The 16,467-nt window shown below is 44.8% G+C and overlaps 1 protein-coding gene across 2 annotated transcripts in view; it reads right to left on the minus strand.

Moving 5' to 3' along the window:
• The window catches only part of mmd2a (monocyte to macrophage differentiation-associated 2a), a 168,960-nt gene that overhangs the window by 52,974 nt on the left and 99,519 nt on the right, over nucleotides 1-16,467 (minus strand). For both annotated transcript variants that reach the window (XM_038821048.1, XM_038821047.1), the window contains exon 3: nucleotides 2,877-3,037. In XM_038821048.1, coding sequence (XP_038676976.1) covers nucleotides 2,877-3,037 — 161 coding nt within the window. The remainder of the gene's footprint in view (nucleotides 1-2,876; nucleotides 3,038-16,467) is intronic.

Raw genomic sequence — 16,467 nt, forward strand, 5'->3', positions numbered from 1 at the left:
TTCCTATCATTGTGGATGCCCACTCGAAGTGGCTCGACATTTACAGAATGATCTTGACTACATCACGGGCCACCGTCAAGAAGCTTAGGCCCTCTTTCAGCATTCACGGAATCCCTGAAGTCCTGGTGACGGATAACAGAACGCCATTCATGACCAAAGAGTTTGTCACATCCACTAATCTAAACGGAATCTGGCAGATTAGAACCACCCCGTACCATCCCTCATCTAACGGCCTGGCTGAAAGGGTGGTTCAGACATTCAAAAGAGACATGAAGAAGCAGACTGCAGGTTCCATAGACATTATAGGACAACAGGGGTGGCACCTGCAGAACCTCTGATGGGCCGCAGGCTCAGGACCCGGTTAAGCCTGACTTTTCTGAACCCGGGTGGGAAAATGGAAGGGCAGTAAGAAGCACAGAAACGGTACCATAACCTTTGGGCACCAGCGCGGAGGTTCCAAGCAGGAGACACGGTCTATGTCCACACCTTTGGAGATGGTGCAGTCTGGCACCCAGGAGTGATAATAGAGAGAAGAGGGCCCATCTCCAATCGAGTCAAAGGAGAATCAAACACAAGCATGTGGATCACCTTGAGAAGCGGGGACCCACATTGCATGATGCCCAACGAGAGACGTCGATGCCTCTGCCTTGCCAGGAACCACCCCTCAGCCAGGGAACCCATCCGACCATGGCCCATTGACCAGACCAGCAGGAGCAGAAAATGAATCCGATTTAAATATGGACACGGAAGAATACACATAGACGGATGATGCCGTGTCCGGGGCCGAGGTTCCAGCAATAGCACTCCAGAGTTCGGCCAGGAAAAAAAGCGATCGACAAACTGGTACACACCACCCAACCCAGACCGCTGCAGGCAGAAGCTTAGCGTCGGGGAAAGTGATGCAGAAGCCTCCTGCAGATGACAGCAGAGGGGGAACCTTTGAACTCAGGGCGGGGGGGGGGGGGGGGGGGGGGGGGGCGGGCAGTCATAAGCCACAAAGCCCACAGAGAGAGTGCGAGTTTTCCCATGCAGGGGGCAGGGGCCCACCCAGCAGGGGCTCGTTAAACCAAGCCTAAAAGCCGGCCCGAGCAGGGACCGGCATGTTGGTTGTCCCAACTGGGACTGTGATTGTAGATAGTTACTGCCGGGGGCAGCTTATTGTTAAAAGTAAAATAAAACTTTTCCTTCCTACCGCTGACTTCCTTGATCATTAAAATAATTAATTAAGTAAATTCCAGCACCTGCCCACCGTACTTACCGTGAACTACCAGATATTTAACATCCATCAACAAAGCCTATTCTGCAAAGATTCTCTGCAGTCAGAGAATCTATTCCCTGCTTGGGCTTTTTGTCCCCAAGGCCTTCACTTGATTGGAAAGACACAGCAGCTTCTCAATAAGGGCCAATGCAGTCAGATCCAATACCGCCATTGGGACCCGACATGCATATGCAAAGAAGCCGTAGCAAGATAAAATTCAGATCAGTGAGCTCCTGGCAGCTTCCAGACAGATACATAACATATGCTGGCCATCGATCCTGCTTCCAGCAGTTTGGTCAAGTTAAAATGACCATTATTTGCTACAATGGGAGCATTCAGGGTGGCACGTTGGTACTGTGGTTAGCTGCTGCCTCACAGCGCCTGGGACCCGGGTTCAATTCTGGCCTTGGGTAACTGTGTGGAGTCTGCACGTTATCCCTGTATCTGCATGGGTTTCCTCTGGGTACTCCGGTTTCCTCCCACAGCCCAAAGATGTGCAGGTTTGGTGACTTGCCATGCTCAATTGTCCCTTAGTGTCCAAAAAGCTGAGGTGGGTTATGGGGTCAGAGTGGGGCGTGGGTCTAGGTAGGATGCATTTTCAAAGGGTCAGTGCACTCAATGGGACGAATGGCCTCCTTCTGTGCTGATGTGATTCTATCATGCTAGCCTTTGATTCAGAAAGCTATTTGAGGACGTAATGCGGGCAGACATTCCAGTGCAGTACTTGCGGGTGTTCTGCAATGTTAAAATTAGATTTACCCAATTACTGCTTGTGGGTCAGTGCTGGGTTTTTATTGGCTGTGGCATTTTCCGACCTTATGATACACTTTAGACTTACTTTTTTTTTCTATTATTAGAGAAATATGCCCCAGTAATGCAAAATTAATTTCATTAAAATATTTAATCTATGAATAACTCATCAAAATCTGGTCAATTTATTAAATTAACTGTGACACACTTTAGACTTACTTAATTGACTGTGAAATTTTTTGGGATGGCCTGGCATTGTGAAAGTTGCTAAATAAATGCAAAATTAATATGCCTTAAAACAAATCCCTATTCCTCAAGAAACAAATACAGATTGCAGGGAAATATTTACTACATTTGTTGTAGATAAAAATAAAATATTTTACTGAAAGGAATTTTTTATTTTTATTTTTAAGTTTTAAAAATTTTAATTTTTGAAGGTTCTGTAAAGAAATATAATTTTGAGAGGCCAAATAATATCTGAGCAACAAATCCCACCCCTTTATCCATGTGTCACTGAGATATGCTATCAATCAGGTCAGCGAGGGGGGAGTGTCAAACAGCTTTGTGAGGGCCTTGGTCTGAAGTGGACCTAACCCAGAAGAGGAAGTAGGGTGTTCTGGGGCATCATTCTAACAGATAAACACCGAGAAGAGGAGACTTCCAACTTCTCGGCCTCGGCCAGTTTCTTCCCAGCAGTTAGAAGCGTAAGAACAGTAATTTAGGTGGTATTGTCCCGAATCCCTCAACCACACCCACACCCTTAACATAAAACCTTGTTGCCGTGTATTCTATGACTGGTTATCTAAAGCACAAATTAATCATTGAACTATACGTACCAATATTCAGAGTGCGAGAAAATGTCACTTACCGGAAATGACTTTTCTTCCAAGAGATGGTGTGAAAGACGGTGGAGACAATAAAAAGGCCACACAGCCCGAACCCGTAGATCCATGCTGAGATCATCTCCCATTGGTCGTCTGAAAGGCCACATAGGATGGAACTGCCAAGGATGCTGGGAATAATCCAGAACTGAAAGTAAACAGGAAGGATAGGTGAGCTCACTGACTTGGTTGCTCATAAATATCCCAAGGAAACAGTGAGATTTAAATGTAAAGTTTTAGTTAGATCCTCTATGCTTCAATTGTTGGTTATTTGTTACCTTCTTAATTCCTTTTATAGGGGCCAGTTTCGCTCAGTTGGCTGGGCGGCTGGTTTGTCATTCAGCACAAATTCAATTCTCATGCCGACTGTTATCCATGAAGGCCCTGCCTTCTCAACCTTGCCCCTCACCTGAGGTGGGGTGATCCTCTGGTTAAATCTCCACCAATCAGCTCTTCCCCTCAAAGGGAAAGTAGCCTATGGTCATCTGGGACTATGACAACTTTCCTTTACTTACTTGCTCTCCAACTGGGCCATAGGCACAAAAGAGAAGAACCTTAGGTGACTTACCCCAGGATCCTCCCTTCTTCTCCTCCATTTCTGCTTGAATACCCAAGCACTACATAATCCACCCACTTGGAGCATGCCTGAGATCGGAATCTCACTGGTGTCATGTGAGAGTACCTTTAAGAAATGGGTGTTTACGAAATGTACCTTTAAGAAATAGGGCTGCTCATGTTACTGGAGTGATGTCAGAGTGTGGGTGGAGCTGAGCTCTACTTCGGCTTTTTAGTTTCAGTTTGAGAAAAAGCTTGGATGTGTCTGTGTTTTTCAGTGAGCTGCATCTGAAGTAAAAAAGGAGATGTACCGTTGATCTCTGCCATCCAAAGACTATCTATGGATCATTTGGTGAACCCAGAATTGTAAAAGCTCTCAGTATTGAATGTAAACCTAATGTGCTCCTGTTTGAAGGTTTGTTAAGTCCTTTGGATGTTAAAAGAACAGCTTAAAGGGTTACTTAGTGTTGTAGTCTTTGGGGTCATATTTGAATTAGTGGTTGTTTAGATGTTCACTGTTTGTTTTTTTGAAAAAGGTTAACTTGAGTTAATAGAATAAACATTGTTTTGTTTTAAAACATACTTGTCCTTTTCTGCTGTACCACACCTGTAGAGTGGGCTGTGGGCTCCCCATACCACATTCTATTAAAAGTTGTGGGTCAGGTGAACTCCATGATACACTTTGGGGTTCTCTAAACCCTGACCCATAACAATGGGTAAGGAATTGTTCCATCCAGTTTATGTCCTGTGTTATTATTGTGAATGTTTGGACATCTCTAGCCCAGAGGGTTGTGGATATTTCATCGTTGAATACATTTAAGGCTGAGAGGGATGATATTTGGTCTCTTAAGGAATTAAGGGATATGAGGAGCTGTCAGGAAAATGGAGTTGAGGCAGAAAGTCAGCAATGATTATATTTAATGGTGGAGCAGGCTTGAGGGGCCATATGGTCCACACCTTCTACTTCTTATGTGCTTATTGTATCAAAGCCCTGTGACTCTAATCCAGTGGTCGCCAAATAGCCGATTGCGATCGACAAGTCGATCCCAGGGTCGCGAACAATCAATGTCATTGCCCGCTGAACCGCGCCAGATCGCACGAGATACAGGATTTCTCGTAATGCTGAGCAACTCTGCTCATCGCATGCCGAACAACGCCAAAATTCTGCAGGACTTGGGCAACAAGATTCTCACAGGCGCCCAAACTTGGAATAAGCTTGTTGAAGATAAAATGAAGAGTGAGGAGCCAGGGACCTCCAAGAGGGCAAAACCTACGAATTCTATTAGGGATGGGAAAACAGATTTCTTTTTATGAATAAGAAAGGCAAGACTATTTGTCAACAGTGTGCAGCCTTGATTAAAAGAGGTCATTTGGAACGGCATCACAAGACAATGCATGCAAAATTTCAAGAAAATTTCCCTTTAAACACACAGTTCAGATGAGGGGAGTTGGGAAGTTAAAGGGAATTTTAAAACTCAACAGTCGCTCTTTTCAAAGCTTGTGGCGAAAGGCAAAGAATAGCAAAGAGGCGCCTTTCAACATTAGCAGAAAGTGGTGAAACCTGAGAAACTATTCACTGATGGCGAAGTTATCACGGAGGCTGTTTCAGCTGGCTGCTGAAATTATGACAGCCATCAAGAGCATTCCGCTTAGTGCTTGAACAGTAGCCAGAAGGTGGAATTGTTGTCCAAAGATGTGTCTCAGCAAATACACCAAGACCTATCAGACTGTGAATGTTTCCCACTGCAGTTTGATGAGTCAGTGGACATGACGGATATAGCCTAGCTGATTGGTTTAGTTCGCATGGCATTCAAAGACTCACCAACAAAGGAGGGCTTCCTCTCTCTTTTACCACTCAAAGGGAGGACAAGAGGCCAAGGTGGCTACAATGAATTCAAAAGTTATGTGACTGAGAAAAACTTTCTGGTCAAGAAACTGGTCAATCACAACTGATGGTGCACCGTCAATGCTGGGTGTTAATGCACGATTTGTTACATTTTACAGAACTGATCCTGAATTCCCCTCTTTTACCAATTACCACTGTGTTATTCACCAACAAGTGCTAGCGAACAAGATGACTTTTCTCATGTAATGACAATTGTTGTCAAAATCGTCAACTCAATTCATGCTAGAGCTCTGCAACATCACTTTCTCAAATAGTTACTCGATGAGCTTGATTCCACCTACAGTGAACTAATCCTTCATGCAGATGGGAGGTTGTTAAATCGAGGAAAAGTCCTCCAGAGATTTTTAGATCTGCTCCCTTGAAATTGTCACCTTTCTTAATCGAGAAATGAAGTGTACAGCGAGCTGTCAGATAATGCAAGGTTGCTAGACTTGCCATTTCATACAAATTTAAGTACAAAATCGAACGAGCTGAATCATGAGCTCAAGGGAGGGACAGAGAATTGTCACACATGGTGAGTGCAGTGAATGTGTTCAAGTTGAAGCTGAGCCTGTGGTCCTCCCAGTTGAAGAACAAAATTACTGAGCGCTTCCCAAATCTGGAGACAATTCAACAGCAGGTCAAACAGAAAGGGTTCCATTCAGACAAATTCTGTGACCACCTGAACAAGTTGAAAAATAATTCAATAGAAGATTTCAAGAGCTAGACAAGATGGAACAAATCACTGTGTTTGTCTCAAATCCTTTTCAGCAAGTGGAATTTGGATAACTGGCAGAACCATTTCAACAGGTGTTTGAACAAAGCAGTGGACTTGACATGGAAATCATCACCATGCAAAATGACATAGTTAGGTCATGGGACAAAAACTATTGGGGACTAGAAGACAGAGAGAAGTTCCCTCTTCAGACATCCTGTACACTCAAGGTGGAGGCCTACTTTGATTCTACAAACCTCTGTGAGGTGGCTTTTTTTCAGATGAAAATCATCAAGTCAACGTATCGCACTCGTCTCACAGATACCCATCTGATGGACTGTATGAGACTAGCCATCTCAAACTGCAACCCAGACTTCACAGCATTCTCAGATAATGCGCAAGCACAGATGTGACACTAAGAATAGGTGAGTGTTATGCATGATGTATATTTTGGGGGTTTTAGTAAAGCCAAATTGTTAAGAGTAGATCTTGTGCTGCATTTAGATTCTAAAAGTGATCTTGTGCTGAAGAAGGCTGGACACCACGGTTCTGATTTAACCTATTATTTCTAAAGTTTCATTGATGTGAACATGTCGAGCAGTTGCACATTGAAAAGATCCCTCAGGGAACCAGAAGTTGTTGGCAGTCAAACAAAACCTGGGATCTTTTCTGTTCTTTACTACCAGGTTATAAGGAATGTAGGAATTGCAGATGAAAAAAGACCATTGTCCATTCAATTAACTGTCTGCCACCCTGCAGTTCCCAATAAAATGATAATGGAGTTATTGATTAATCATAGAAACCAGTCTCTATCAGTCCGACATGGCTGAACGAGACATCTTAGTTTGAAGTATCGCTGATGTATCATTGGTGAGTAAGCCAGGAGGAGTAGGAATGGATCATTGGTGAGTAAGCCAGGAGGAGTAGGAATGGATCATTGGTGAGTAAGCCAGGAGGAGTAGGAATGGATCATTGGTGAGTAAGCCAGGAGGAGTAGGAATGGATTATTGGTGAGTAAGCCAGGAGGGGTAGGAATGGATCATTGGTGAGTAAGCCAGGAGGGGTAGGAATGGATCATTGGTGAGTAAGCCAGGAGGGGTAGGAATGGATCATTGGTGAGTAAGCCAGGAGGAGTAGGAATGGATCATTGGTGAGTAAGCCAGGAGGGGTAGGAATGGATCATTGGTGAGTAAGCCAGGAGGAGGAGGAATGGATCATTGGTGAGTAAGCCAGGAGGAGTAGGAATGGATCATTGGTGAGTAAGCCAGGAGGAGTAGGAATGAATCATTGGTGAGTAAGCCAGGAGGAGTAGGAATGGATCATTGGTGAGTAAGCCAGGAGGAGGAGGAATGCCCATGTTTATAATGTCTAAGCTACTTGATAATGCAAATGTTTTCAAGTCAGGCATCTCTGTACTGACTGGCTCACAATTAAAGATCTGGAGAAAATTGACTCACTTTAGCCTATTACAACATGGTCATGACACTCCTCAGACTTTAAAGTGTGGATTAAGGGAACAGAATCTAAAGTTTAAAAACTGTGTTATCTAACTGGTTAATTTTTAGACCAAATCTCAGTCTCAGGATAACCAGATACATTCCAATAAGGATTCAAATCCATGCGCAATAGTGGCTGTACAGAAAAGATACTTCCTTAAAGGGAAACTTCAACCTCAAAACTGTCTAATTAACATCTCCAAAATTGCTGGGAAATAGTTCAATTTTATAATTTCATTAATGCAAGAAAAGTAAAGTTGAAACTTTGTGAGTTAAGTTGAGGGGTTGGGCAGATAAATGTTTGGGTGTTTGTGCACTCTCTCAGTTGCCTCCACTTAACTTCCAATGAAGTCCTTTGATGTGCTTGATGCTGCTTTGAATTAAACAATCACCAACTATCACTCTCCTTCTCATAGTTCACATTACTTCCAGGCCTTCTGTAATCTTCAAGTTTTGAAATTGTGCTCTGCACACCCAAGATTACATAATTAAGATAGACTGTTCCTTTTATCCCATGTGCTCTGACTTTGCTGAGAAGCCTGTTATGTGGCAAGGTTTCAAACGACTTCTGGGCGTCCATGTATGGACTTCAATGCATTACCCCCATCAATCCTCTCTGTAACCTAAGCTAAAATCTCCATCAAGTTAGTTAAACAAATTGCCTGCAAGAAATGCGTACTGGATTTTCTTAAATAATCCACATTTGTCCAAGTCATTGTTAATTTTCTCTAGATAATGTTTGTGCCGGGGCACTATATCATTGTGATTTAGACCCCGCCGCCACTGCAGGAATAAGTATCAATTGAGCTTATGAATTCAGCAACTCACGCTGTTGAGTTCAACTTTAATGACTCAAAGTTGATGGCATTGCCATAGGATCCTCTCTAGGTCCAGCTCACACAAACATCATTATTGGGCTACATGAGGAACGTATCTTCGATGGGATGACACCTATCTCCTAACCCTTGCATAATTCTCATATGTGGATGAGAGGTTCGCTATATTTAAATCCGTAACAGCATGTAATAATGTCCTTGTATGTCTTAATGGGCTCCACCCTCAGCTCAAACTCACCTTTGAAATGGAACAGTCAAACACACTCCCTTTCCTCAATGTGTTAGTTGAGAAAGCTGCCAGGGGGTTCTCTACTATTGTCTACTGCAAATCTACATTCATTGGGTATTACGCGCATTAGTATTCTTACATTCTAGCATCCTCCACACACCACAAGATTGGCTTGTTGGAAACCTTGTAAATAGTGCCCAAACCATTTGCTCACCATGTGAGCTTGATGCTGAAATAGGGTGCATCAAAGGCAGGCATCCTGTGGGATAATGGCTACCCTGGTCAGATCATTGCTCACTGTAAATCGCACAAACCTTAGGCTGTCACTTTTAGTCCTGAAAAGTGGCCAGTCTGCCTCAGGTTTCCGTGGAAAGGCATGATATTTCAAAGTTGAGCAACAGGTGAAGCTTGCTGTTTCACACTGTTACAATGCAGTCGCAACACAAGTGGTATTCGCCACTAACAGGATGGCATTGTCAAGCCAAAAAGACATTCTGCCTATCACGCAAATGAGTAGTATGGTATATGAATTTCAGTACCAGTGTGATTCTAGGTTTGTAGGCCACACATTCCAAAGACTGGTGGATCATATCTTACAGCATGTCCCTGGTACAGGCCATACCCAACCAGACCATGCTTGCAAAATTCATAACACAGTGTCCAGCATTAGATGTGATTCCGCCATTGGATGACATTTACTAAATAATCTTCAGTGTGCTAAAAGCAATGCTTACAACCAATTAAAGCTTGTCAGTTGAGCTTGTAGTGTGGTACTGGAAGCAACATATATTGATACATAGGGCCCTGCCCTTTGCAGACAAAAAGATGTACACACATTGTGCCTGTTTCAGCTAAATAAAATAAGTGATAGCCATTCACTAGTTCATTCCTCAGGGGAATGTTTTGACCAATCAGAGTCAAGCTGCCTAGTCTAAATTTTCAGTCACTATTAACTGGTGCATTCTCCATGGCAGCACCTCTACCAATCAGCACTCTCTTCTCGTACAATATAAAGTAATTGTTTCCCCTGACATTGGTATTCTTGCGAATTGTCCTGATGAGTGCATGACAAAAAGCTTGGGCAAGATGTCTTTTTTCATCAATACTCATTCTGACTCACCAAACGACTATCGTCATTTTCCAGTCCTCTGGCACCTCTTCTGTATCTAATAAGGATTGGAAGATAATTACCAGTGCTTCTGCAATTTCCACCCAATTCATGTGATCCTGGCGACTTATCAACTTTAAGTGGAAGCTGCCTTATCTAATGCTTCTCTTTATCAAACTTTAGCCCTTCCAGTGTCTCAACTACCTCCTCTTTCACTATGACATTGGCAGAATCTTCTCTCTTGTTAAAGACATACAAAGTTTAGTGCCTCAGCCGTGCTCTCTGCTTCCATGTGTAAATCCTCTTTTTGGTCCCCAATTGGTCCCTTTTACTACCACTGTACTAGTTAAAAGTCTACAGATGGCTTCTGCATTCCCTTTTCTTTTAGCTGTCAGTCTCTTCTCATTTTCGCTTTTTGTTCTCTTATTACTTTCTGCACCTCCCTTTTGAACTTGCTGCATTCAGCCTGTTTTCACTGTGTTATCAACATGTTATCCATCATGCACACCCTTTTCCTGCTTCATCTTACTTTTTGTCTCTCTCACCATCCACCCTCACAGGAATCTCACCATTCTTTGTCCCACCATACCCCCCTCACAGGAATGTACCCCAATTGTACCTGAACCCTCCTTTAAAGGCATTCCACTATTCCATTACAGTTTTGCCTCCCAAAACAGGAATTGACTTCTTGTGACCAACTCAGCATTCAACATTGTCAGATAAACCCATTGAAATTATTACATGTGTGGAAATATTAATATTTTTATATTTTATTGATGTATTTGCATGGCTCACGAAAGCCAAATTAACAATGGTTTCAGTTTTTAAAGTTGTAAATAATTTTGAATGATTTCAATGTGGAGACTGAGGAACAGGTTGCTTGGAAATGTCACATATACCTTACCACTTTGGCTGGCATGTGTCCCATATGGGATTACATACAGACTGGAATGTGATGAATCTGAGATAATACGCAGGCTGTCATGTACCATGTGTAAGTTACAAGCAGACTACAATATACTACTTGTGAGATAACATGCAGATTGGAATGTGTTACAAGTGAGATAATACTCTGCGATACTGGATACGTGTAGATGTGTTGGAGTACTGGTGGAGTGTGAGGTTACAACTGGTTCAAGGGGTGTGAATAGTTTCCCTTCAGTTTGTCCCTCCTTTTCATTGAAAAGCACCATTCCCTCTTTCCCAGGCAGATTGGGGGATATCAGAATGTTGCTAGTTGGAAGGAAAAGATTCCCCTGCTAGAAATCCATATCCCAACATATCTCCCCAAGGAAACCGGTACATTCAAAAGTGTTGGCTCATTTTACACATTTGCCTGTGTCTCTGTCGCATTGCCACTCGGGATGGTCTTACCCTCACTGAAATTCACATGCCCTTGACTCGCTTCAGTTTGGGTTCAGTTCTGGGGGTGGGGGGATTTGTTTCGGTTCAGATCAGGGGTGGGGATGGTTTGGGTGGTCTGCTGCAGGGTCCTGTTTGTGTTCTGTGTCCTGGGTGAAGCTCAGTCTGGGTGTTTAAATAGTTACTTTGGAGCTCGAAGTATTTTTTTCCTTCTGAACTATGAGGGTAAAACTGACAGAACCATCTGAAGTTAGTGATTCAAATCGCTTCTGTCCGATGGTTCCCAGCCCAGCGCAATGGTCCAGGGGAAGTCACCATTTCTGGACAATTGCAGTTCAAAGATATGCAGGTTAGGTGGATTGGCCATGCTAAATTGCCCCTCAGTGTCCAAACATTAGGTGGGATAACAGGGATGGGGGTAGGGCGATGGGGTGGGGATATAGACCGAGGAGGGGTGTGCTTTTGGAGGGTTGGTGCAGACTCAATGGGCCAAATGGCCTCGGTCTGCACTGTAGGGATTCTATGATTCTATGAAACTGTGGCTGAGATTCTCCGAACCTCCGCATCGAAATCGCGCTTGGCACGGGGGCGGAGAATGGGACGTCAGACACGCGATCAGGTCAAACGCCGGGACGCAAACCTCCGGCGACCGGAGAATCGGCGGCAGTCATGCGCGCATGGTTGGAACAACGCGGCGCCGTTGTCGACCGGCCGAGTTCCCGCCGGCGTGGTTCATGTATGGTTCCACCTGGCGGGAGCTTTGCGTCGCGGCTGCGGTGGCCGTCCCTGATGGGGGGGGGGCGGAGGGATCAGTCTCCGGGGGTAGGGACTCCACGACGGCCAAGCCCGCAATCAGGGCCACCGATCAGCGGGTGCGCATGATCTGGGCGGGGGGCCTGCCTTCTTCCACGCCGGCCCGCTGTGTGGGTCCTCAATGTCGCGCGGGGCTGGCACGGAAGGGGCTAGTGTGGAAGCGGCCACCGCGCACATGGGCGGACCCGTGGCCGGAAGTGCAGGGCCGCGTATCGGCAGCCGGATGTGCGTGGAGCACTCCGATGCCATGCTGGCCCCCTATGGGCCACGGAATCGCTGGGCCAAGAGGCCCGTTGACGCCTCTGTGAAACACTCCAGTGTTCACAACGGCGTCAACACTTAGCCGCGTTTTGAGAACGTCCTGGAGGGATTCCCCAGCATATCATTCGGATACTCCCTAAATGAGACGCTGGGATTCGGAAGTTCAGAGGCCAGAACTTTCCGGCCGTTCATGCTTGTGGGATCTTATGGTCCTGCTGACGGCGCACCCCTGCCGCTGCTTTCATGGCGGCAAGAGGTGCATTCAACGAGGAACCCCATATACAATGGCAGGACCAGAGGATCCTGCCGCCGACCAATAGCGGGCCACCTCCCGCTGCCGCGAAACACACTGCGGTCTGCACGGCAAATCTATCCCTTCATTTCTGGTTATTCAGAATGTTCTTCTTTGTTTTAATATTTTAACATTTAAAACATTACGGAAAATTCCCCATCCGCTCACGCCGGCGGGATTCTCCGGGTCTGATGCAGTGAATGGAGTTTTGGCTGAGCGCCAGATTCTTGGTGGCAGGGCGAACATGGAGAATCCTGGCCTATGTTTCAACATTTTTGTCAACGTCAGAAATTCGGGGTAACTTCCAGGGTTTTTTTGTGCCGGGTCAAGTTCCACACAATCATTTAGCAGCTTCTTATTCTTTTTGCGTTGGATTTTGAATTTAAATGGATCATCATTTTTAATCGGGCGATTTGCCCACAATACATCCTGTAATACTATACCTACCTGAAATAAGAGATGGATAAGGTAGCTGTTATAAAATAATCTAACTGCTGAGTTCCCCCGAGCAGTGGCTCAACAGTTATTAATACAATCAAATTATTAAGCTCAAAATCAGCCTGAAGATACATTCCCTCCCCGCGTTTGGGCTGTTGTCACAAGAAGCAAGCAATCGGGATTCTCCGCTGGTGGGGTTATCTGTTTAGCCGGAGCATGGGGGTTTCCCGATGGTGTGGGGCTGCCTCACAATGGGAAACCCCATTGACCGGCCGGCATAACGGAGAATCCCGCCGGCAGGGCAGGGCAGTAAAGTGGCGCGGCAGAGTGGAGAATCCAGCCCCGTGCTATTCAGCATGGGGAAGGTTGCCGCCTGTTCTAACAGAATTGTCCTTGGGCACAAAAATAAGTTTATCTCACTCAGGGTTTCCTCTCCGTCCTCTAGCAGGAGAAATATTACCCTGCCTTCACTCCTCACTGCTGTACATTGGATTGCCAATCCTCCAGATCTGGCCTAGAGTCTCCAGGAATTGGAGATCAACGTCCAGGTCATTGCTATGTTCAAACCTTGAGAAAGATTTAGCTGCATTAAATTGTTTCTTTTTCATTTTCTTTCAACGTTTCTCTTTAATAGATATAAAAACATTGAAAATGGGGAAAATAAATCTAGTATTGCCCATTTGGGTAATGAAGACATTTTGCTTTCTAATTAGCCGTGTGTCACAAGGATGGATGTGTTGGTCAACTATTGGTTGGAGCATGGGGGCAAGTCACGTGATGAAACTTCCAGGAATCCATTTAGTCACAGTTGGCAACCCCAGCTTTAGGTCATGTGGTCATTCAAACATTGGGTTGGATTTTACGTCGGCAGGATCCTCCGTTTCGGCGGCAGAGCACTCACGCCCGTTGATTACCCGATGCGTGGGGGTGTCCGCAATGGCAAACCCCACTGGCTGGAAGCCGAGGCGGAGAATCCCACTGCCGGTGGGGGGTGCACCGCACCAGAAAATGGGTGCGGTGGGACGGAGAATATCACCCATTGTGTCTCTCATCTCTTACACATGGCTAAACAAGCATATTTCCTGCTTCAACGTGACAGAGGGAAAGCCATGCATTTATACAGCACTGTTCACAACCTCAGGATCTCCCAAAATGCTTTCCAACCAATTAGGTACTATTTAAAGTGCCGAAATATAAGAACTGCAGCAGACAATTTGTATACAGAAGGGACACGGATTCACACAGATGATCCCTGGAATGGCGGGTCTAACATATGAGGAACGGCTGAGGATCCTGGGATTGTATTCATTGGAGTTTAGAAGGTTAAGGGGAGATCTAATAGAAACTTACAAGATAATACATGGCTTAGAAAGGGTGGACGCAAAGAAACTGTTTCCGTTAGGCGAGGAGACGAGGACCCGTGGGCACAGCCTTAGAATTAGAGGGGGTAAATTCAGAACAGAAATGCGGAGACATTTCTTCAGCCAGAGAGTGGTGGGCCTGTGGAATTCATTGCCGCGGAGTGCAGTGGAGGCCGGGACGCTAAATGGCTTCAAGGCAGAGATAGATAAATTCTTGATGTCGCGAGGAATTAAGGGCTACGGGGAGAATGCTGGTAGGTGGAGTTGAAATACCCATCAGCCATGATTGAATGGCGGAGTGGACTCGATGGGCCGAATGGCCTTACTTCCACTCCTATGACTTATGGTCTTATGGTCTTATAGTGATCTGTTTTGGTGATGTTGGTTGAATGTTGGTAGTACACCAGGGAGAACTCTTCTGTTTTTCTCCAAACAGTGTCATGGGATCTTTTACATTTGCCTAAAATAGCAAACGGGACCTTGGTTCAACGTTCATCTGAAAGACAACACTTCCAACAATGCAGCACTTCCTCAGTACTGCGCTGTGCGTGTCAGTCCAGGTTAAGCTTGTCCAACCTTTTTGCTCGGGAAGGGGTGGGGGACACATTTGCATACGTTTCTCACTGAAGGGGCTGTTGAGCAGTTTTCAGAAAGACAAAGCTTGGCATAAAAATAAACAGAATTTCAAAAAATAGTTGAGGGTTTAAGTTGAGCAAAATTACAGCAATGTCATAGCAATAAATTTATAAGTTTTTTAAAAAGTTATAAAAATAACCAGAGTTTGAGAGGGTCACTGTATGTGGGTGTGTGGGTGGGTGTGTGTGTGTATGTGTGGTGTTGAGAGTAAGTGTGAAACCTGAGACTGGACATAAGACAGACACACACACACACTCATCCCGTCTCTCACACTCCCTTCCACACACTCATTCAGTCAGTCACTCACTCTCACTCCTACATACATACATACAAACACTCTCACTCCCACATACTTTCCATGGCACCTACCAAAACCTCGGCCTTCCCAGGCCCACTGAAACGTTGCCGTCTCAAGGTGCCACAGCTGGCACTTTCATTTATTTTCATTTTCTTGAGCTTTTGAGGAACGATGTTCCCCCGCTGTTTCCCAAATCACACCATAGTTTATTTTCTCCTCTACTTCTGGGTATTCCTTAGCCAGGTAGCATCCTCAACCTCTGTGTATGGGTGGCCTGCTCCTCACCAACACCAATAAACCTCCCGCACTAACTGTCCAAAAGCACACGAAAATCAGCCTGAGCTAAGTCACACTTCCAATTCAGTGAATCCTCCCTCCTTTACTTTCTATCCTTGAGGAACAGGGGACAAGTGGGTACATTTTCATGACCACCAGTGCAAACAACAGCACAGAGAGAGTTCTACTACCAGAAGACAGAACTTCAAAAGTTAAATTGGCATTTTCTGTTATTCTGCAAATCGTTATTCTGCACTGTTTGTCACTGTGCTCAATAAGTAGAGTTCATTATCACTTATCTTCATCATTACAGCAGTGAAGTAAATTAGAACCCATTTATAAACTTACAACATCTCGCAGTCTCAGTGAATATCTCAGCCAGAAACTTAATGTGATGTTGCGTGCCTGATTCTTATATTATACAGTAAGAAGTCTTACAACACCAGGTTAAAGTCCAACAGGTTTGTTTCGAATCACTAGCTTTCGGAGCACAGCTCCTTCCTCAGGTGAATGTTGGACTTTAACCGACTTCATACTGTGCTCACCCCAGTCCAACGCCGGCATCTCCACCTCATATTATACAGTGCAGAACCCATTGAGTCCTGCACTGCATTTGCTTGTTAGAGAAGATTGAGAAGCAGCAGAGAAATTCATCTTGCACAAAAAGAATTTACTTACTACAAAGCTAATTGTTATATTAAGTCCTGTAGTTACATAAAGTTGACAATGATTAACAATACAATTTCTGGACAGAGGTTGTGTTCTGAGACAGGCTCCACATTTTGACATTTAGGGCTTAGTTTATCTGCAAATAACCAAAAGTTTAACATTGCACGCCTTGATAAGCCTAAACACCAGTCTCGGGATGTCCCAATGCCAAAAAGCACTTGTTAAGAATGGTGAGGACTGGCAGGAAGATTATAAGGTTCATTTGAAATAATGCAGTTAGAAAGATAGCAAATTGGCAATACTGTAATACAGGAAGGCAGATCGGTGGAGGATTGAACTAATGGACTG

The sequence above is a fragment of the Scyliorhinus canicula genome, chromosome 15, assembly GCF_902713615.1.
Source record: "Scyliorhinus canicula chromosome 15, sScyCan1.1, whole genome shotgun sequence".
NCBI classification, from domain to species: domain Eukaryota; kingdom Metazoa; phylum Chordata; class Chondrichthyes; order Carcharhiniformes; family Scyliorhinidae; genus Scyliorhinus; species Scyliorhinus canicula.